We start from the raw sequence: 22,073 nt of genomic DNA on the forward strand, positions 1-22,073 counted from the left end.
GTACCACAGAGAGAACCTGAAATATAAGCCTCCAAAAGAACTGTTTACATCAGTCACGATTTAGTGAGAAAAGAGGGTCAAGCTATCTTCCAACTGATTGCCATGGTAGTTGACAGACACAGCTTAAAAGGAAGCACAGGAAGGAAATCTAATTACAGGTAAATGGAGGTGTAGGAAGAATTCCACTGCCCACCCTTTTACCTCCCCATGCCTTTTTCTTACAACATGCAAAATCCCAGAGAGAGCACGCTCATAATCATTAGTTAACTGGATGGCCAAGTTAGCAGCATCAGAACTAGAGATTATGTACTATAAGAAAAGGTCGGGCTGGGTCCTTTCAACTTGTATGTTTAAAATTTTTACTCATGAAAGGTGACTTAATGGCTGAAATTCCAGAACTTGGTGATATCACTCAAATACTCCATCTCCTCCTTTCAAAAATTACCTATTGATTAGAGGCTGGACCGCTAATTCGGGACTATGTCAGGAATTATTTATGGGGCGGAAGATTAGAAGAGGGACAACCAGTTTTAATAGGAAACTTTGAAATGATGATAAGTGTTCTTTTGGGGCAGTTACCAAAAATGTCTCCTACAAAAGTTAAAGCAGCCTTTTCACCTTTTTAAAAAGAGAAAACACAGTTTTATATGCCATACAACTTTATTTAATGACATTTCCCTTGTCTTGTGCTAATGACATGCTCCAAAACCTTAATTTTTTTTTTTTCAGAACCAGACCTTCAGCACAATTGGGGATGAAATATCAACACTTGGGGAAGGGACTTTTCTGTATTTATTGTACTCATTAATTTTAGCCTCCATTTAGAAGATGAGGTATTTGCATTTGGAGGAGAGGTAAAGAATTGGAGGGAAAATACAGAAATTTATAGACTCCCATGCAAAGTCTTCTTGTCAAAGTAAATACCCAGAAATTGGAGCTTTTTGTTTGAATACACAAGAAATTTAATGTGCTTATTACCTGTGCTCCCACTGGGGTTCATCACTCATCAGAATCTGTGCTAAATGCATCCTGCTTAGTTCAGTAAGAGCTCAGGATGAAAACTTCCCAAGCTTGTGACCGTTGTGGACCAAGAGCATCTGAGAGGCTGTGCTCCCTCTCCCCCCACACATGCACAAACGAACATATACAATCAATCAACAGGCTTCATGTTAAACTCATCATCTTCAAGTAACTGTGCCAAGCACTTAAATTCAGCTGAAGGGAAGCAAGGGCCAGTGTGTTTCATGGGTAATTGAGCAAGACATCAAAGGAATGTATATACTTTGTGATGACTCATTGACCTACTTCCCTTCGTTCCTTCCATTGCCCTAGAGCACCAGCCCCCAACGTGCCTCTGCCCCGTGCTAGTCAGGATTTTGGAGGAGAAAGACAAGTTTTCCTCACCTCCTCTGTTTCTGGAGAACTTTCTTTTCTTCTAGGGGGTTGCCCAGCTCCTGGCCGAAAGGCTCCCATTGGGATATTGATATTTGCCTAAAAGAGAAAATAGGGAAGATGTAGCTCCAGAAAAGTAAGAAATTGTAATGATACTCGGAGACAGTAATTGTTTGTGAGAGAAAAAATGCATCTGAAAAGTACATCTTTAAAGCTTTTTACCTCAAGAAAATTGTGGTAATGACAGCACAGAAATATGCAAAAGCAGATTTGACTTCTATTTATCACAAATTTCTGGTATTCATCCTTAGGTCAAATTCAATGGGAGAATTTGAAGACAGTTTGTTCTGGCTGTTGCCCTCCTGTGGTGCTTAATATTTTTCTCTCTCTGGGATAAGGAAGGAACACATAATGATAGGAAAGGAGGAAATAACATCCGCAGAAGCCATCCCACACTTTAGCCCTCCTTCAGTTTCCTTCAGATTTAACATGGGAGGGGGGCAATCACACCTCTTAAACTGCCTCCTCCTTTCCATAATGTCCTAGGGCTGTTCCAGCACTTTTTAAAAATATATTTTTTTATTGATTTCAGAGAGGAAGGGAGAGGGAGAGAGATAGAAACATCAATGATGCAAGAGAATCAGTGATTGGCTGCCTTCTGCACGCACCACACTGGGGAGTGAGCCCACAACCCAGGCCTGTGCCCTGACTGGGAATCAAATCATGACTTCCTGCTTCATAGGTCGATGCTCAACCACTGAGCCACACTGGCTGGGTCCAGCACTTTTTTAAGTTTCTATAATTGACACTTTTTTTACCTTCTTCCCAACACACCATTGTGCAAAAAGTGTGCTGGAAAGTCTAATTTATTGGATCACCGTTCATAGATTCTTGTCCTTCGTTAAAATAACATACTAATCTCCATCTGCAGTTAACAAAAAATACATTTTAATAAACATGAGTTATGCTAAACATTATGCTAGGAATATACTGACAAAGTAATTTGAACTTGGTGAAGAGAATATGTAAATTTGAATTTTGTCCCTCTTTCATCTGATATCAAAAGGCAAGGATGTTTAATGCAAACCACTTCAACCAGGACTATCACTCACATAAAAGAAGCATTAAAGATTTTCTGAAGGTAGAACACATTTTTTCCACTTAAGATAAAGCACTTGTTGCCTTATGAGGGCGAGATGCACCTCTTTTAATAGCTCTGAAATCAGAATGTGTCTTTGCAGCAATGGTATCTTAAAATTTTAATTAACATGTTTTATTTCTTAGCAAGACATAAAATAATAGTATTTTATAATTGCATGTCACAGATTGGATAATATATCATTAGGGTCCTGAAATAAGATCAAAACAATGTATAAGACCCACAAAGATGATCTCTATTGAACCAAAAACTATTTCCATTACTATAGTCAGTTTGGGTGAAAGAGGTAAAGTCCAGATAGGTACTATTTGGAAGAAGGTTAACGGATTAGATCATTACTACCACGACCCATTTATTAAGTTTCTACAAAGGACATCTTCCCAATGATGAATTCAAGTTAACCCTTTCTGAAGGATTTGATTGCTGAACTAACCCATTTAATCATGTGTGTATGTTCTATAGTAGGTTGCAGTTTTCAGTAAAGGAACATGTAAAAGTCATCCAAGACGGTGTATCAGTAAAGGACATGCTGTGGGAATACCACCTTTTCTTGCTCACAGATTAATTTTAGCCATGCATGTAAACTCTCCATGGTACATTGTGGGGAAGCACAGAACTTGGTTGGAAAGTCTGTAAGGAGGATTCTCCTAAAGATCGGGGGCCTTTTAGGGAACCTTGCCAAAGGTGGCAGCCCCTACTTTGACTTTTCCAAACAAGTCCGATCCCCAGGGTGTTTTGCTAGAATCTCTATGTTGAGTCTTTAAGACCTGACCTTGTAGAAGCACATGCTTTCTCAAGGATACTTACCCTGCTGATTGTATCTAGAAGTTAATTTTAGTTCAAGCTGTTGTTACAATAAAAACCTAAGGAGGCAGGCAGTCGGGGCTGTTTTTGGTTTCTAAAGCCAAACAAGCCCCTTAGCCTCTCTTTCACAGAAGCCTGTGTCAGAATAATCGATTAATCCGTCGCTCAGGATCTGCTGGTCAGACCTGGCAGTACATGGGTGAAAGCCCAATGCTAGGAGTTGCTCCAGGTAATCTGTACTTGAAAAAGTGACAACTGCTCTGGTGCTCATCTTCCCCATTTGTAATATGAATGTTAGGCTTCATCAGTGGTTTTCAAAACTTCCTTCAAGTAAAGTATTGTGAAAACATCTAAAATGCAAACTAGGTGGAGGTGGAACTGCTGTGACTGAGGTGGTAGGGAGCCCAGAACCCCATCTGCTTCCCCCAAGCTCGGGGCCATGAGCAGTTCCTCAGAACTTGTGGAGCCAATCTAACAGCCATTGAAATAGACCAGTGGTCGGCAGACCGCGGCTCACGAGCCACATGCGGCTCTTTGGCCCCTTGAGTGTGGCTCTTCCACAAAATACCACGGCCTGGGTGAGTCCATTTTGAAGAAGTGGCGTTAGAAGAAGTTGAAGTTTTAAAAATGTGGCTCTCAAAAGAAATTTCAATCGTTGTACTGTTGATATTTGGCTCTGTTGACGAATGAGTTTGCCGACCACTGCCATAGACCATCCCTAAGTGGGTGAGTATTAACATATACTTAAAATATTTGCTCTGCCTATTGTTAAGTTGTCTGGAACTTACTTTAAACTACTTTAGCATAGAGAGTATGATATTTTATACAGGGTGTTCCAAAAACGTATACACACTTTAACAGCTGATAGCTCAATTTTGAAAGTGAAATATATTTTTAAAAATACTACCTTTATAATTAATCAAAGTATGTGTATACATTTTGGGGGACACCCTATATTTGTGCACTTTGGTTTAAACTGCAATACTAGGAATACCTATTTCTCTAATTGGGAGTTCATCCTTCTGGGGTGGTTAGGTGGTAAGATATCACTAAGACCACATTCCCAGGATTGCTACTTCTAGTATTTCTGTTAGCCATATCTTCACCAACACACGAGGCCTCACTGCTTGAAAAAAAAATGTAAAAAAACAGGTGAAATAATAGAGTGATCATTAGAAATTGATTTTATTTATGAAATTAGAGGTTAAGATATGAAGATTGGTTAAACTATTTTGGAGGCAATCCCCACCCTGCTGAACAGAGTGTAAGAATCTGAAGCCTGTAGCTTACACCTGCAGGGGCAGAGCTGGAGGACTGATCCCCAAATAGGCCTGTCTCCAGCCATTGATAATGAGGATTTCCAGCTGGCTACTGCCAAGTAAGGGCAACAGAATCCCCACCTGCCTCACGTGATCCTTTTATGCAAGGTGGCAGTCATTTGGAGCACTTAAAGGGACAAGGGCTGAGGCTTCATCCAACTCACAGCCAGACTGTATACATGGTTTTATGCTTGCTTGCTAATGAATGTTGTGTGTTTAACAAAGGTCTGTGTTGTGGCAGAGTTGGGTTTGAGACTAGCTTTCATCTTAATCAGGTGGTAAGGTTATGGGGACAGTAACTACTCCCCCCACACCCATCTACCACAAACTACCTTATTCACCCCCAAGCTGCAATATTTAGCCTCCTCATCACAACACCTACATCTTCACAATAAACTTCTGATGTTTGGATTATCTTCATTTTACTGATGAAGAAGAAACTGAGCCTCTAAGAGATTAGATGATTTGCTCAAGGTCATGCAAACAGTTCGAGGAAAATCCAGGATTCTAAACAAAAGGGAGGGACTTTTTACTCTATCACACCCTTTGCTAAAGAGCTCCTTTCACTTGACCAAAGCTCTAACCACTCTAAAATTCTCTAAACTGGTTCTAACATTGCACGCTTACACTTTGAAAATGGCCTTGGAAAGGGGCACACAAATGGATAAGTCCAGCATAGTTATCAATGAAAAGGCACATTGAAAAATGAACCATTAACTCACTGACTTGATGCTTTTTCATCTTTAAGGCATCACTTAAGAAACCAAGAACCTAAATGGGTTTTTTGACGGCAAATATTGATAGGATCCAAAGCAGACTAAGAATGTGTCGGGTATCCAATCATTAACTTACAACTAAAGGGAGTGTCAGAGAGCTTGTAAATGGTTAGAGATGACTTATTAATATAATTGTAGGGCGATAATATTTGAGGGACAAATTATAGACTAAATTATAGCCATAAGAAAAATCCCTTCTAACTTGAATTTGATAGAAATACATAGACCTGTAGCTCTCTGTTTTTATTCCACTAGCTAGACAATTGTGTCATATTCTTGTCTCTTTCACTGACTTCTGTTTCCAAGTAAAATACCTTCTCAATGATTCCATTTTTCTGACTATAAATTGGGTATGGTATTTACTACTCCAAATGAGTTTTGGATATGAGCTACTTTTTATGAAAGAATAAACAAACACAGAAAAAGTCTAACATTGATGACCTGGAGTTGCTGTAAGGTTGGACTTCCTTCTCTATATAGAGTCTGTATAAATGTAAAGGAGGCAGGTGTTTTTTTTTTCTTTTGTTTTTGTGTTTGTTTTTGTAACACATCTCCTTGGATTTCTTTTCCCTCCTTGAGGTTTGTGCATCTTATTTTTAAATATGCCTCTGACGCAGCAGACCCAGTGCATCACTTTCCCAAGCTATACATAATTTGTTACATCCTCGAAGTTGGGAATGGAAAAAATCTACTAGATCATCTTTTGCCAGAACAGGATACAGTTCCCTGATAATAGACCTATCTGATGTGAAATGAATACTACACTTGATCTCACCAGGTGAAGAAAAGCAGAAAGAATTCCCTGTAAGTTAATTCCACTACTCCCTTAATTATTTGTATTGTTCTGCTTGGCTCCAGGCTTTGAGCCCAAGGATTCTGGAAACAATATTCCCTCCACAGCCACTCCTGTGTGACTTACAATGGAACGACATCTTTCCCCAGTGGATTGGATTCTGATAGCTGCCTGCCACTGGGTACTGACAATCCCAACCCACTTTTCTTGCCATGGCCATTGCTCTCTTATCTCCCCCTCCCTTTTGGTCCTAACTCTGTCTATCCTTTTAGTGCTGAGGTTTTTGGAGTTTCCTCCCTTTGCACACTTGTTTCAGATGACCCTCCCCGCAACTGATTATATCTTTAGTTTTCACAGGTCCCCAGCAGCTCCTGCCAGAATCTATAGCCTCCCCCTTGTCATTCTCCAGTGGGTGGGCAGAGGAAATGATAGGGCTGCATTTCGTATTTCTTTCTGTGCTTTCCTAGTCTTACAGTCACAGTCTTTCTTTGAATCGAGCAGGAAGTGGCCTTTTGAGATTTCTAGCATCTTTCACTGAAGACTCAGAAGAAAGGTGTGTTTCCTCAATAATTGATTAGAAAGTGAGATTCCTATTTGGTATATTAGCCTACATTAAGAGAGACAGACATACGTACCAACTAAAATATAATGCAGCCTATTTTAAACGAAACCTATATTAGTAGAATGCACAACTCCTTCATCTTCAGGGATTCGTGAAGTGTGGAATGGATTCAGAATATACAAAACTTTCTGACTCAACGTGAGAAACTCCCACTCAGCCACTGTTCTTCACCCATGATGTTTCTTACTAAAAGGTTTTCTTTCTTTTTTTTCTCTGTTCTCAACACTTTTTGTTCTCGTCAATAATTTCCTGAATGACTCAACTGTAGTCTCGTCATCCAGGGAAAAGCAAACTTCAAGAATGTACTCTATAGCTATTAAGATAATGTGCACTATTGGTTGGACGCAGGTTATAATACTGAAGTACGTGTGAATGTCAACCTCAAAAATGACATCTCTTAGCCAGTATATGACTGCTTGCCTCATGCCACCAATATGGCGCTCTGGTTAGAGCAGCAAAGATTACCAACTGGAAGTAGCACTGAACCCCTAGAATCAGACTGCTACATTCAAGTTCTGGCTACACTTAGAGTTCAGCATTAGAAATCATAAACAATGCATTATAGTAATTTGCCTAAGGAAGAAAAACAGTAGATACAGTCAAAGAAAGGGCCTTAACTCTACATTAAAACAAGTGGCAAAGAGCCCTAACTGGTTTAGCTCAGTGGATAGAGCATCGGCCTGGGGACTGAAAGGTCCCAGGTTTGATTCCGGTCAAGGGCATGTACCTTGGTTGCAGGCATATCCCCAGTAGGAGGTGTGCAAGAGGCAGCTGATTGATGTTTCTCTCCCATCAATGTTTCTAACTCTCTATCCCTCTCCCTTCCTCTCTGTAAAAAAATCAATAAAATATCTTTTAAAAAAAAAACAAGTGGCAAAGGAAAGTTTATTTTTTATGTTTAAATTTCAATAAAATATTAAAGGAAGGTATGTATTATTATTATCCTTTTTAGTTTAATCAATGTGTTGGTTTAACTGACCAACCATGGGTGGTGGTAGTCTATTCCTTTGTACTAAGGACTGTCATACCCCTGAAACCTTTTTTACACTGGAAATCCTAGACTGGAAACATATAGAGTCCCTAATGTAATTTTTTTTTTTTTTTGATTAGGCTGTTCTTCCACAAAGTCTTTATGCCCTGGGCAATGAAAAGTAGAAGAACAATGATAACAGGTGGAGAAGAGAAAGACATACTAACATTCGGGACATCAAGATACTCTGTTCTCCACGTGGATTGAGTAACAATGGAAAACTTCCCATAGTAAGAAGCTACGCACTCACTAATGACACAGGACTCAATAATCATTCCTTTAAAAGGTATGATAAAGGTGTTAGATTTAGTTTTACAAGCAGCTTGATTAAGTCAATTAAGCAGAGAGGTGGGAATTCTGTGGCCAGGGTCGTTTCTATTTTAAGACTGTGTTTGTCATTTTGTCACTTTACTTTGTACCTGTCACTCCTAGCCGGTTTACGTTTCAGATTACTTTAATGAGTGTAGGCTATTAGCTTCTTCACTGAAATGCTGACACTTTCTGAATGTTGGTTGAACTCTTTTAAAGGGAGGACCCAGCATCCATAAAATGGTCATTGTCTTTCAAATAGCCTTAGTACTTAATGATTATCCTTTAGATGGTCTGCACCGACTCCTCTATCCTCACTCTCCATGCCAAGGTAGAGATGGTAAGTAATGAGGCTAAACAGTGTTGCAGGGTTGATCCAAACGTGGGCTTTAAGATGAAAAAATTTGAGTTTGGGTCCTGACTGTCCTACTTACAATCTGTTGATCCTGTGAGTTCTTTCACTTCTCTAAACCTTTCATTATAATCCTTAGAAATCCCATTTGCACTGTGCCAAGTACATAGTAAACCCTGAAGGACCTGTTACTATTATTATCATTCTAATAATAAACCTTGGAAGTTATTCTCAAGAAGTTCATAAAGTATTAGAAGCTGGACAGAGGCTTAGAGGTCATTTAATGAAACACCCTCCCTTTTGCAGACTATGAGGACCAGGGGAGTGAGGTTACAGAGCAGAGCTAAGACTAGGGCACAGGACTCTTTTCCATTTAACCATGAAGGTCTCAGAACTCATGGGAGAGGACAAATAATACTCAGCTTACTTTGATCAATGGTGGCGAGAAAGGACAAGTGACGACCAAGAGAACATTGGCTCTGGGTGGCCTGAGGCCCTGGGAAGGCCCATGGTGGTTTTCAAATGAAGTATGTTCAAGAGGAAGGGGAAAGACAGGCAGGTGCTGCCAGTGGCCAATGTCACTTGGTCTCATTAGAAAAATTCACCAAGCAGATCGCTGATGGCATTAGATTTCCCGACAGCTCTAGCTTTCCCCACCACCTGTCACATCAAATTCTTTCATCTGAAGGGATCAGATCCACTATGCCTAGTGTGCTGGCGTTACCTTGGTTGCAAATCCATTCCCATCAACAATGGAGTTTAACAGTCAGCCTGGAGAGTACAGAACCAGGGTCAGCAAGCTACAGCCCATGGGCCAAATCCAACCTGCCACCTGTTTTGGTAAATAAAGTTTCATTGGCGCACAGCCACACTCATTCATTTATGTGTTCCCTACGGCTGCTTTTGTGCTATAATGGCAGAGTTGAGTAGTTGGAACAGAGACCCAATGATCTACAAATCCCAAAATATTTACTTTCTGTTTTTGTTTTTTTGTTTGTTTGTTTTGGAGAAAAGATTTACCCACATCTGGTATAGATTTTTATCAGCTGCTTTGGAGGCAAAGGCCCTCTCTAGGCTATGAAAAGATCAACTGACTTCTTAGGGATATATTTATATCCTTGGCATAAATGACATTTCATTAACACAACTGAAGAGAAATGTAGGTTTACATAGAATCCTCTTACAATTCAAAGGCCACCTCTTCTTCAGTATGTATGTGAAAGACAACTGAACATCTCCTCTAAGCGTGGGTCTAGTTCTGGCCTCCCTCTTATTCTAGAGCAGGGGGCAGATAGAACCAGTCGAAGAGAAAGCAAGGCCATTCTTGCATTACATGGATAGTTACAAAAGCCATCTCTTAAGGAATTTGTGTGCCATAAACCGTACATTATTTTGTTTATTTATTACAATAATCTTATTAAATAGTGTGATTGTCCCATTTTACAAAAGGGTAAACTAAGATCACACAGTGAGTGAGTGGCCAGGCAGAGATTTGTAACCGTTTGGCGCCATGTTGTCCGATGCACATAGGTGCAGTAAGTAATTCAGCTACCTAAATGCCTGTTAAAAGTATGGTTGACAGTGGCTAAGATTCGTTCAATCCAGACAAAATAAAAATCTAAGTCATTATTTCCAGAAGTTTGCCCTGCAAAATACTAATCTGCAAGTACTCGTGAAAATGGTCCCATATATTTAAAAAACATTGTACATATTACCACCTTCTTGGGAATCTACGGAGTCATTAGCAAGTAGTGCACTCTGAGAAATTCCACAGTAAAGATCCTATTCAACTCTGCTCAACATAATGTTTCCCAAACACTTTATCATGGAACCCTCTAAGTAACAACATCCCATAAATCTAGAATTCCAAGAAACACACGTTTGGAACTGTCGAACTAGATGATGATTAATAATAATGGGTAATAGTTATTAATCAGTTACAATGAACCAGGCACTGGCCTAAGCATCTATGTGTATTAATTCATTTAACACTCACAGCAAACCTATGAGATCAGTACTGTTATTTTCCTCCCACTTGACAAATGATGAAGCCAAGGCACAAAGAGAATAAACAACTTTCCCAAAAGCACACAGCTAGTAACGTGTGGAAACTATGAGCTCCTCGAACACAGCGATCAGCTATCAATTCATCTTTGCATAGCCTCCACTTCGCATGGTGCCTGGCACAAAGTATGTACCCAGCAAATGACAGTTGTACTGAATTTGAGATAAGATCTTAATAAAAAGGAGAGTGTTGAATAGAACATTTAAGATCTTCAAATGGTATTTACACAACCAGGGCACTCCCTCATCCACTGGCGTTTCTCTTTGTTCCAGACAACACTGTACCCTAGATAATGTCCCTACTGTAAGCCATTTGTATAGCATAACCATTTTCCCATTTTATTTAATGGACCCTACTTTAGGTTAATGCAGAAATAATAGGAAAATATCAGATAGTGCAGATCCTCTTTAACCACAAGAAATAATACTTCATTTGAAGGTGCATTAAATTAGGGTTTTTGTGTGGCATAAAATATATCGAGAGAGGCAATACCACATCCGTAAGGAACCACTCTTGGTAGTGGATGGATTTTTTTTAAATGCAGTATAATAACAGCTATTGAGAGCAGTCAATAGCAACTTTGTAAATGTTACAAAGCTAAAAATATATCAAGGTCAAAATTATTAGATAAAACACTGGTGAATTTTCAGTGTCGATTTGAGGGAAGCACTAAAGAAGAAAAATCAACACGCTTTCAGCTTTAAAAGGAAGAGAAGCAAAGGCAGCCTGAAAGGACTATGTTTTTGTGTCCTGCAAAATAAAAAGGAAATTTATGTTAAGTGCCTTGGGAGCTTCAAGTGCAGCAATCAAATTGCATGACTCTCATCACTTTAACATAGAGCATTCCTAAATAATAATCATTGTAATAACGGTTGACAATGAGGGCTTATTTTGCTGTTTTAAGCATCTTGTATGAATAGCCCTAGGAGGTACCATTATTATCCCCATTTTACAGATGTGGAAATAGAGGCACCGAGGTAAAGTTGTTTTCCCATGATCCCACACCCATACAGAATGGATTAGGGATTCAAACCCCAGTAATCTGGCTTCAGAGCCCATGCCATTAACAGCCATGCACACTGGTAAAGAGAAGATTCAAAGGCCTAAGGAGGCCACAGAGCTGGGAGGTAAAATAAATTGCATTACCAATGCCAGGCTGTGCCACAGACTCATTAGGTCGACACCAGAGGGCCAAGTGTGGCTATGTGAAGTTGACTCCTTCCTTGCCAATAGGCTCTTCCTTGGTGGTTTGTTCTATGACACGTTTCCAGAGGTTGTTATTTTGCGACGTATTCACGCAGTCTCATCCCTAAGATGTTGCCACTTAAGAAGTCCATCCATTTAAGGCTATGCATTGATCACCACAGGTAAAGATTTGTCCCTTCACGCATCTCTACCACCAGTGTGCACCAGGATTTCTTACCCCACAACCTGGCCACACGCACACCCCTCCAAAATACCACCACTCGCTTATGAGTATGTTTATGCCGGGATGGTGCATCAGACCCAAAATATTCAGGAACTGCCACATGTTCTGCAGTATTCAAAAAGCCCAGAAAAGCTCTAGCTGGGTTGGCTCAGTGGATAGAGCGTCAGCCTGTGGACTGAAGGGTCCCAGGTTTGATTCCAGTCAAGGGCACATGCCCAGGTTGCGGGCTCGATCCCCAGTAGGGGGCGTGCAGGAGGCAGCCAATCGATGATTCTCTCTCATCATTGATGTTTCTATCTCTCTCTCCCTCTCCCTTCCTCTCTGAAATCAATAAAAATATACTTATTAAAAAAGATGTAATTTTTAAAAAGTCCAGAAAAAAAATGTCTGAAAGTTCCTTTAGAGAAAGCACAGATGGTTCCATGCCGATGGAAAGATAGAATTTTACAATAAAGCGTGTGGCCAACATCCCAATGTGGGAGCCATTTGAGAGTTGAACACAGAGCCCTTAAGAGAAGTAACAAGTTGGTAAAAACAAATATTGAACGTTATCTCCATAATTGTATCTGTGTTCCCAAATGCCTGCTTCCCTCTCCCCTTTTTGTGAGCGTGACACGCCAGTTGAAACAACCAAAGAATTAATTTGCTGGGAGGGCTTGTTGAGACATAATAGCATATGTACTTTAACAGATAAATACCCAAGCCTTGGGAAGAACACTTGACAAGAAAAGGTTATTATTTACAGGAAGATGTATTTGAAACAGATGGCTCAACAAACTCAATTGGATATTAAAATGGAAATTGAATTTCTTAATTTCTATCAACGAGCCTATCAAAAACATACACATCAAAAAATATACACACTACATTTTTTTTGTAGAACAGTTAATTCTCATTCATAAACTTTGATTGTCTTCTAATTCAGCACAATTAAACAAAATAGCTTCTTCCTCTTTCATTGTACCTTATAGCCTTTCTCAAGTGTACCTTAAATGAGTCTTTCTTTGCTTCTTGAAGGTAATCATCAGGGTCAAGCAACTGCAAAAAGTCTGGTTTATTAAGCAAACAGGCTAGAAGTCACAGAGCTGCTGTTAAAACACAAATATGCCTACTTACCTGGATGGCTCTGACATTGGAAACTGGCTGTTTCGACATATTCACGCAGTCTTATCCCTAAAAAAACAAGTAAGAAACTGTTAGAGGTGGCGGCATTCAGATTCTCGGTCTTGATAAATTAGAACTTAACTCATTATTCAACTGGGCAGTCACCCCTTTCACTGGCCATATATTCTTTCAGTCTCGGGTTCCGAAGTTACTTAGTGACTCTCCTTCCTAAAGCCTCAGGGAGTGGGAACACGAGAGCTCCGGATAAATCATTCAGGAGCAGAAATGCTGAGACGCCTCGCCCCTGATGCTAATGATAGGCTATCAGAAACTTGAAAGGCGCTATCATCTCCTTCCCTGCCCTCCTACCCCCGCCTGCCAAGAGCAGCAAAGCAAAGAGGCTGTGGGAATAAAACACCTTTGTTTGGGGCCCCCGGGAGCTTTCTGCTTGAAACTGAACTTTTGATCTGAATTAGTTGTTGCCAGGGCTATGCGTCAGTCAAATGAGAGCGCCTCCTCTCTGTTGAACATCCAAAAAAGAAATTGCCTGTAGTTCGTTCTTACTACTGCGATGCTCTCTCTGCACGTGTCTGTTTGGCCCAGGGACCCGAGGAAGTAGGCCGCATCTCCCCCTGTGTGTACAGAGCCCAGCCTCACCTCTTTTAACAAAGCAGCCCAGAAGGCAAATAGAACTTACATGACCATGTCAGATCCCCAAGACGTAGTAGTGCTTCCTTTCCAAAGGATTTTTGCTTTCTTTCAGCTCCTGAGACCTGACTATGGTTTGGTGGGCCAGGGGGGACAGGGAACAGCCCAGCTCTGTACCAGTGTTGTCACTTGGTCTATTCAATGTCAACAGAACCGAGTGAAAAAGTTAAAAACTCAGTGCATTAAAAGCATGCTGCTTTTGGAGGGGGGTGGGGGCAGGTAAAGGCATGTACTGGGGGGTAGGGGAGGCCAGGGGGGAGGTCAATGGGGGAAAAAAAGGAGACATATGTACTACTATTTGTAATACTTCAAACAATTAAAAAAATTAAGTTAATTTTTTTAAAAAAGCATGCTGCTTTTTAAACTGAAACTATATAACGGGTTGACTGACTTCCCTCTCTGGACTGGTGTAAGTGTATGTGCTCACTGGTGAGGAAACGCACCCAGAGAGCAGTGTTGCCATTGGCCACAAATCCTGTGGTAACCTGGGCTACGTCACTCAAAAGTCTCTGGGTCCATTTCCACTTCCTTACATTTTACCTGCTTCACAGGTTGTGGTAACAATCAAAATGACATGATGTTCCTGAAAATGCCTTGTGAACTATAAAGTCAGCATCTAATATCTGACCTCCAATATTTATTATTTTATTGTCGTTGCCTATAGCTAGTGACATTTTAGGACCACTGTATACTGATCTACAGCTTTAGGCACAGTGTAAGAATTGATGTAGTAATGCCCCTCAGTACTTGAGAGCAGGGGTGGGGAACCTTTCTGCCAAGGGCCATTTGGATATTTGTAACATCATTCGCCGAACGTAATTCATTTAATATGAATGCATGTTGCTATGAAAAAAGCTCCTAGATTTATTGAATTTCGAGTCCCACCTGCGGTTGCCTTGTCAGGGCCAGACCAAATGATTTTGCCAGCCTTATATGGCCTGTGGGCCAGACATTCCCCACCCCTGCTTTAGAGATAAAAGATCTGAGAATTCTAGGAAAACTTACATTTTTTAAGATCTTCAAAGTCTTAGTCTCTATTATATGAAGTGACATAATCACATAATTTTTCAATCTCTGTAATTAGTATATGCAACTATATAGTCTTTGGGGCCACACACATGAAAACAATGAGATTTTTTTAAAAGTTTCACCTGAATGTTTTGGTCATTTAGAGAGATAGCCTCCAGGCATGAGGGTCTCTAGGTAGAATTATTTTCAATTTGCTTAAAAAATTGTAAAGCAGCAACTAATTAAACAACCAGGAATGCATTTGGCTCTATTATATGCTTCAAATTGGTTGCTGTCTTTCCTGCAATGTCAAAGACTCAATGAAGGATTTTTAATTTTTGGATCTAGGACACACAGCTCAATTTCAAAAGGAAAAGCGTGGTAGTTTAATTTTCAATGTTTCTGTTCTTCAAAAGCCATTAGAAGTCATGCAAAGCAATAATTTGCACAGGACTTTCAGCAGATAGTATACTTTATGCATATACAACTAAATCTTAACCGATATCACTTGGGAACTTTTAAAAATGTCTTGAAGTGCCGAAACCGGTTTGGCTCAGTGGATAGAGCGTCGGCCTGCGGACTGAAGGGTCCCGGGTTCAATTCCGGTCAAGGGCATGTACCTTGGTTGTGGGCACATCCCCAGTGGGAGGTGTGCAGGAGGCAGCTGATCGATGTTTCTCTCTCATCGATGTTTCTAGCTTTCTATCCCTCTCCTTTCCTCTCTGTAAAATATCAATAAAATATATTTTAAAAAAAATGTCTTGAAGTGTGGCAATTGGGAATTTCTTTATGTGATTACAATAACAGGTTGAAATGTAAAAAGAAAATCAGGTAATGAATGTGCTATTTCATACTGCATTGAGTTTTTTAAAAATTAAGCTGATTTTGTTTTTATTTTCACTGAACTGTATTGATTTGTATTTTGTGGACCTCTAAGTTTAACGGATGGCTATCCCTTGCACCTTATTCGCCTACATAACTTTGGTATAATCTCATCTGCATGCAATTTCTTCTTAACATACATGTCTGCGATAGAGACAGCTCTGAAAAGTTGGTCAGATCCCAGCTCTCATTCCTCGCAAACAGGCTAGATAACAATTGTGTAAATCGCTTTCTGCAGCCGCTCCTGCTGTCCTCATTATTCGTGGAGAAATCAGGGCAAAGCACACTGATGAATAAAAATAGACAGCGTTCCCCGGCTGCTTCCCTGGCCCTGCACTCACCTCCGTTAGGGATGCAGAGTGGAGAATGCACCTTCCTTCTTTAGCTGCGTGCCTTGTCCGGGACCAAAAAAAACGAAAGCTCTCCCTTAGATGCACAACTCCACTCACACTGGGGCCACTGCTTTTCATACAGAGGTACTCTTTATAGCACGCTTGTTATTGTATCTCCTGGTTCTGGCTACAATTTGGAAACACGGAAAGTTTGACAAGGCGCGTATTGTCTTTTGCAAAGCCTATGTACTATAATGGAAATGCTTGCCAGTGTAGCACAGTTGCGTTTTCCTGGCAGTTCTGCAAAGCATTGAGGAAGCTTTAATGGTCTGTATACCGAGTCATGTACAATACCTCTGCTGGTTTTACATTGGGCAGCGCCTAATATCTGACTTCTAAACAAGGCTCTCACTAAAATTTTGTCAACATATCACTAATTTAATAAGAGTGGATTCAGAGGAAAGTAAATCAATATTTGCAAAGAAGGGATTTTGTTTGTTCTTTCAACTGGTCAATTAACTGGCTAAAGTGAAGTCCCAAAGGGAATTGTCTTGTCTCGCAGCTAAAAATAATTCGGAGAAGGGGGTAGAAAGATGGTCAGCTGTCTGAACTAACTCCTTATTCACTTGGCCTGAAATATGCTGAGAGGGAAGAGGCACTTCGTGTTCCCACATTTCAGAACCCGGTGCCCACAAAGAGACAGGAGTGTTGACCTCTCCCCTGCTGGATATAGGGAACACTGTGACTAACGTGAGGCTTTCAAAAGATGGGTCTGGAGAATTTATCAATCTATACGTTGATAGAATTCTGTCATTGAGGCCAAGCCTGGCGCTTAGGGAGATGAGAAAAGCATTTTCAACTTGAACTGTGTAACGACTCTGGCAATAATTTGCATTTAGGTAAACCAAAGAGCTAGCTTTTTCCCTGCCCCAAATTCTGATAATTTCTAGGCTTACAGCCCAAATCAGTCTGCAGCTGACCGACTGTAACTCCGTCCATAAGAATCAAAATGATATAATATTCAGGGTCACAGTCATCAAACCTGGACCGTGGAAATTTTCTTAATGTCACTATCAATACAAACTACTTTTAGTTCAATATTATATCAACCTCGCTCTCTCTCTCTCTCTCTCTCTCTCTCTCTCTCACACACACACACACACACACACACACACACAATTTATAAAACAGAAGCAGCAATATCACCCATGACCAGTGAATTTACAAGGAAGCTACACACCCACTGGTTACAAGCCTACAAAGTTATAAGTAGTCACTTCAAGTCAGGTATCAAGGAAATTTCCTTCAGAAAGCTCGGTTGCCCAAGCTTCGTCCTTCTGCTTACCTGCTTTGTGTATTTGTGGACTGCCTAAGGAGAGTCCCAGGCAGCCAGATGCAAGAATTCAAGGCTCCTTAGAAGGTGAAAGGGATGCCTGGTGTCCTGTGAGCTGCGATCTCAATTCCGATGCTTTGCATGTGGCTGAAATAGCTCAAGTGCTCGGTGCCTCACCCGGGATTGAGAGCTGCTCCCGGCTCTGGGCTGGAGGGGAACTCGGTTTAAGGCTAAGTGTTAAAGAGAATTCCTGTCATAGCTCACAGTTGTTCTTCCTAAATATAGAGTTTGATACAAGCCATACGCTGGCTGCCTCCGAAAGGCTTGACCGTGCTGAAAGCAGGGCTCAAATGTCAGCCGGAAGGTGGCTACGGAATCTTACTGCCCTCCTAATCTTCCAGGAGATGCTGGCTGCATTTTCTCACGTATTCTGAGGGGGCACAGTGAAGTCTGAAAAGTAGGGAAAGTTTCTATCTTTAGCTTTATTACCTGGAGGCCAGATGATGAGGAGGGTTCAATAAAAATAGGGGAGAGGCAACATGGCACCCAGCTTTTCAGCAGGGGCACAGACACCCTAGCTTGGTCATTTAGGACCTATTAAAGTTATTTCATAATCAGCACTCAATAAATGGTCACCAAATGATGATAATTATAATATCATGGTGAACTATAAGACATCACCCTTTTTGTAGGTCAAAAATGGTCACAGATCAACTGACTCATGTAGTTCCAGGGCCCCAGGGCCTTGCTCTCTCTGCTTTACCACCCCTACTGGTAGCAATGACTTTGACCTTAGAGTACAGGCGATAACAGACAAAATAAAACAAAGAGGAAATGTCCATTTTGAGTATGACACAGGCCAGGGCCAGGTATGAAGCAAAACACTTCTTTTGTTAAATATATTTTATTGATTTCAGAGAGGAAGAAAGAGATAGAAACATCTATGATAGAGAAACATCAGCAATCAGCTGCTTCCTGCATGCCCCACACTGGGGATGGAGCCCGCAACCCGGGGATGTGCCCTGACCGGAAATCGAACTTCGACCCGCTGGCTCATAGATTGATGCTCAAATGGTTGGCCATGCCAGCCGGCAGGCAAAACACTTTTTAAACAGAACACTGCCAGATCCTAAGGGACATGCTCCTTAATTTTGTTTTAGTTTTTGCTTGGGGGGTATTTTTATGGGGGGGCCCTTGGGCTCATTATTTTTAACATTACTGAATTTTTTTTTTTACTTCTGCAATCTCTGAAATTTCCTTTACATAGGACTTCCCTTCAGCAGAAAGGTTAGACAGAGTGGACACATTTATAATTCATCCATTGGATGAAAATGACTCCATGTCTGAGTCCCTGACCCCATGGTCAACACGGAACTCTCCCCAGCAGCCATCTCCTATCAGTCCTCTCATGTGAAGAAAAGAAGCTTCAATTAGTATGAGAAAGTCAGGTGCCTGTTCCCTGCAGCTGAATGCATTTCAAATGGAAGCAACTGGCTTGTTTTCAGGTGGGTAAAAAGAATATCAGCTTTCCAATAGCTTAGGGAGGTCAGTAGATAATTGTGGTTCATCTCAGTTTGGGATTCACCATTAAGTTCTATTCATGTGCTATTTAAAAGAATTGTGTCTTAAAAATTTTGTTTAGATAGTATGCTCTGAGATCATATGGCATCAAAAGTACGTTGTTTTTATATTGGGGAAGAATATCTAATGAGTACCCTAATATTTCCCCAGATGGTTGGCTAAACCTATATGTTCACAGCTCTTCACCAGACAATAGGTGACATCACTCCATGGACGAACAACCATAATGAGCCATGTCTGATCCCTTGCCCTGCACTCAGCCCATAAATTTCGACACAGTCCTTTTGTCCCCAACCATCCCTTAATAGCTACTCATGTTGCACATTGTCAAGGAAAGTGCCCCTGGTGGCAATGCCTTGTACACAGGGCTGGCCCAACATGGGCATGGCTGCCTCTATGGGAAGAACTAAGATGAGCTACAACATGAACTAGGTCCGTGGTCAGCAAACTGCGGCTCGCGAGCCACATGCGGCTCTTTGGCCCCTTGAGTGTGGCTCTTCCACAAAATACCATGGCCTGGGCGAGTCTATTTTGAAGAAGTGGCATTAGAAGAAGTTTAAGTTTAAAAAATGTGGCTCTCAAAAGAAATTTCAATCGTTGTACTGTTGCTATTTGGCTCTGTTGACTAATGAGTTTGCCGACCACTGAACTAGGTTAAGCCAAGAGGAGGTGTGGCAAACACTGCTCATACCTTTCTCAAAATTGCCTCTGCAGCTGTAGGCAGTTCTCAGAACACTTCAGCAGCTGTAGGCAGTTCTCAGAACACTGCCAGCTTCACAGCTCAAAAGCCTGAATCTCGCTGCTTCTCCCCACTGGTGCTCCCTCCATCTCCAAGGCAGGTTACCTGGGTGTGCTGTAGGCATGACCCATGAGTGCCGGGGAACAGATACCACTAGGGACAAACCTCTGTTGATGGGGATGAAAGTCCGTGATAAAACCTCCCTGTTCCCTGGTGGAATGATTCTGAGATACACTCTACAGTGTCCCCGAGGCCCCATCAGTACTGAGCCCCAGTTGCCCACAGCAGGAACCTACTCATTATTACACTTTATCAGCTTTCTCCTCTCCCTGTCTCACTTGTATTCTCTGGGATCAGCACCCAAATAGAGCACCTGCAACCAAGTCCTTGTCTCAGTGTCTGGATTTGAGGCAACCAAACCAAGACAAAGGGGTTTATAGGGAAAGTTTCATATTGTGGAAGGAAAGGCAGGGGTGCAAACGGGCCTCAGAAATAACTAGAACCAAGAACTCAGACCTCACTAGAGAGTGCCAAATGGATTGCCAAATTGATTTCTCCAACTCCAGGTTTAAAAATACTGGAGTTCTGAAATCTCAGACATATGCCGAAGCAATTTCTTTACCCATACTGCTCCTAGGGCAATGGAAGCTAAAGAGAAAATAAACAAATGGGACTACATCAAAATAAAAAGCTTTTGCACAGCAAAAGAAACCATCAACAAAACAACAAGAAAGCCCACTGTATGGGAGAACATATTTGCAAATGTTATCACTGATAAAGGTTTAATCTCCAACATCTACAGGCAACTTATACAACTTAATAAAAGGAAGATAAATGATCCAATAAAAAAATGGGCATCGGACCTAAATAGAATCTTTTCGAAAGAAGACAGAAGGAAGGCCAAGAGACACATGAAAACATGCGCAAAGTCACTAATTATCCGAGAGATGCAAATCAAAATGACAATGTGGTACCATCTCACACCTGTCAGAATGGCTATCATCAACAAATCAACAAACGACAAGTGTTGGCGAGGATGCGGAGAAAAAGGAACCCTCGTGCACTGCTGGTGGGAATGCAGACTGGTGCAGCCACTGTGGAGAACAGTATGGAGTTTCCTCAAAAAACTAAAAATGGAACTCCCATTTGACCCAGTGAACCCACTTCCAGGAATATATCCCAAGAAAACAAAAACACGAATCAGAAAGGATATATGCACCCCTATGTTCATAGCACAATTCACCATAACTAAGATTTGGAAACAGCCTAAATGCCCATCAGCAGATGAGTGGATTAGAAAACTATGGTACATTTACACAATGGAATACTACGCTGCTATAAAAAAAGAAGGAATTCTTACCATTTGCAGCAGCATAGATGGACCTGGAGAGCATTATGTTAAGTGAAATAAGCCAGGCAATGAAAGAAAAATACCACATGATCTCACTCATTTATGGAAAATAAAGAACATTATAACCTGATGAATAAAAAGATAGATACAGAGGCAGTAAAGCACCCAACAGACTGTCAAATTATAGCGGGAAGGCTGGGGAGTGTTGGGGAGGGAGGGAAATAGATCAACCAAAGGACTTGTATGCATGCATATAAGCACAACCAATGGACACAAGACACTGGGGGGGTGGGATGAGGGCATGCAACAGGGGGTAGGGCAGGCTGGGGGAAGGTCAATGGTGGAAAAAAAAGGAGATATATCTACTAATATATGTAATATTGTAAACAATAAAAAATATTTTAAAAAATAAAAATACTGGAGTTCTGATTGCCCAGGGGGTGGGGTGGGCCTATGGGGGCGGGGCTAGCCAGGGGGAAGGGCTGTGGGGGGGGGGCGGTTGGCCTGCCGCCCTGCCCTCCATTAGGGTGGGAGAGGCCAATCGGGGGCGGGGCCAGCTGGGGGGAGGGGCCACGGGAGGTTGGCTGGCCGCCCCCCCCCCCCCCGCCCTGATCGGGCCAGTTCGCTGGCTGCAGTGGGCATCATAGCGACCAGTAGTTCAGGTCAGTCATTATGGCGGTCCGGTCACTGGCTTTTTATATATATATAGATTATATTCCCTATGCTGTACTTTACATCCCCATGACTATTCAGTAACTACCAATCTGTACTTCTAAATCCCTATACCTTTTCACCCAGTCCCCCAACCCCCTTCCCATCTGACAACCGTCAGCCTGTTCTCTGTATCTATGAGTCTGTTTCTGTTCTGCTTCTTCGCATATAAGTGAAAGCATATGGCATTTGTCTTTATCTGACTTATTTCACTCAGCACAATACCCTCTAGGTCCATCCATGTTGTTGCAGATGGCAAGATTTCATCCTTTTT

The 22,073-nt window shown here is 41.3% G+C and overlaps 1 protein-coding gene across 10 annotated transcripts in view; it reads right to left on the minus strand.

Annotated features, from left to right (window-relative positions):
- The window catches only part of SMPX (small muscle protein X-linked), a 54,102-nt gene extending 36,253 nt beyond the window's left edge, over positions 1-17,849 (minus strand). The window contains exons 1-4 of one of the 10 annotated variants that reach the window (XM_080652824.1): positions 17,430-17,626; positions 16,094-16,271; positions 13,167-13,223; positions 1,405-1,491 (exon numbers count right to left, since the gene is read on the minus strand). In XM_080652824.1, the coding sequence (XP_080508950.1) occupies positions 1,405-1,491; positions 13,167-13,205 (126 nt within the window). In that variant the 5' untranslated portion in view covers positions 13,206-13,223; positions 16,094-16,271; positions 17,430-17,626. Of the gene's footprint in view, positions 1-1,404; positions 1,492-13,166; positions 13,224-13,319; positions 13,442-13,572; positions 13,743-13,851; positions 14,285-16,093; positions 16,272-17,429 lie in introns of those variants that run through there. The other 9 variants (XM_080652829.1, XM_080652821.1, XM_080652828.1 and 6 more) reach the window with 9 other exon arrangements.
- Between the last annotated feature and the right edge of the window lie 4,224 nt (positions 17,850-22,073).

The sequence above is a fragment of the Plecotus auritus genome (assembly GCF_963455305.1).
Source record: "Plecotus auritus genome assembly, chromosome: X".
NCBI lineage: Eukaryota > Metazoa > Chordata > Mammalia > Chiroptera > Vespertilionidae > Plecotus > Plecotus auritus.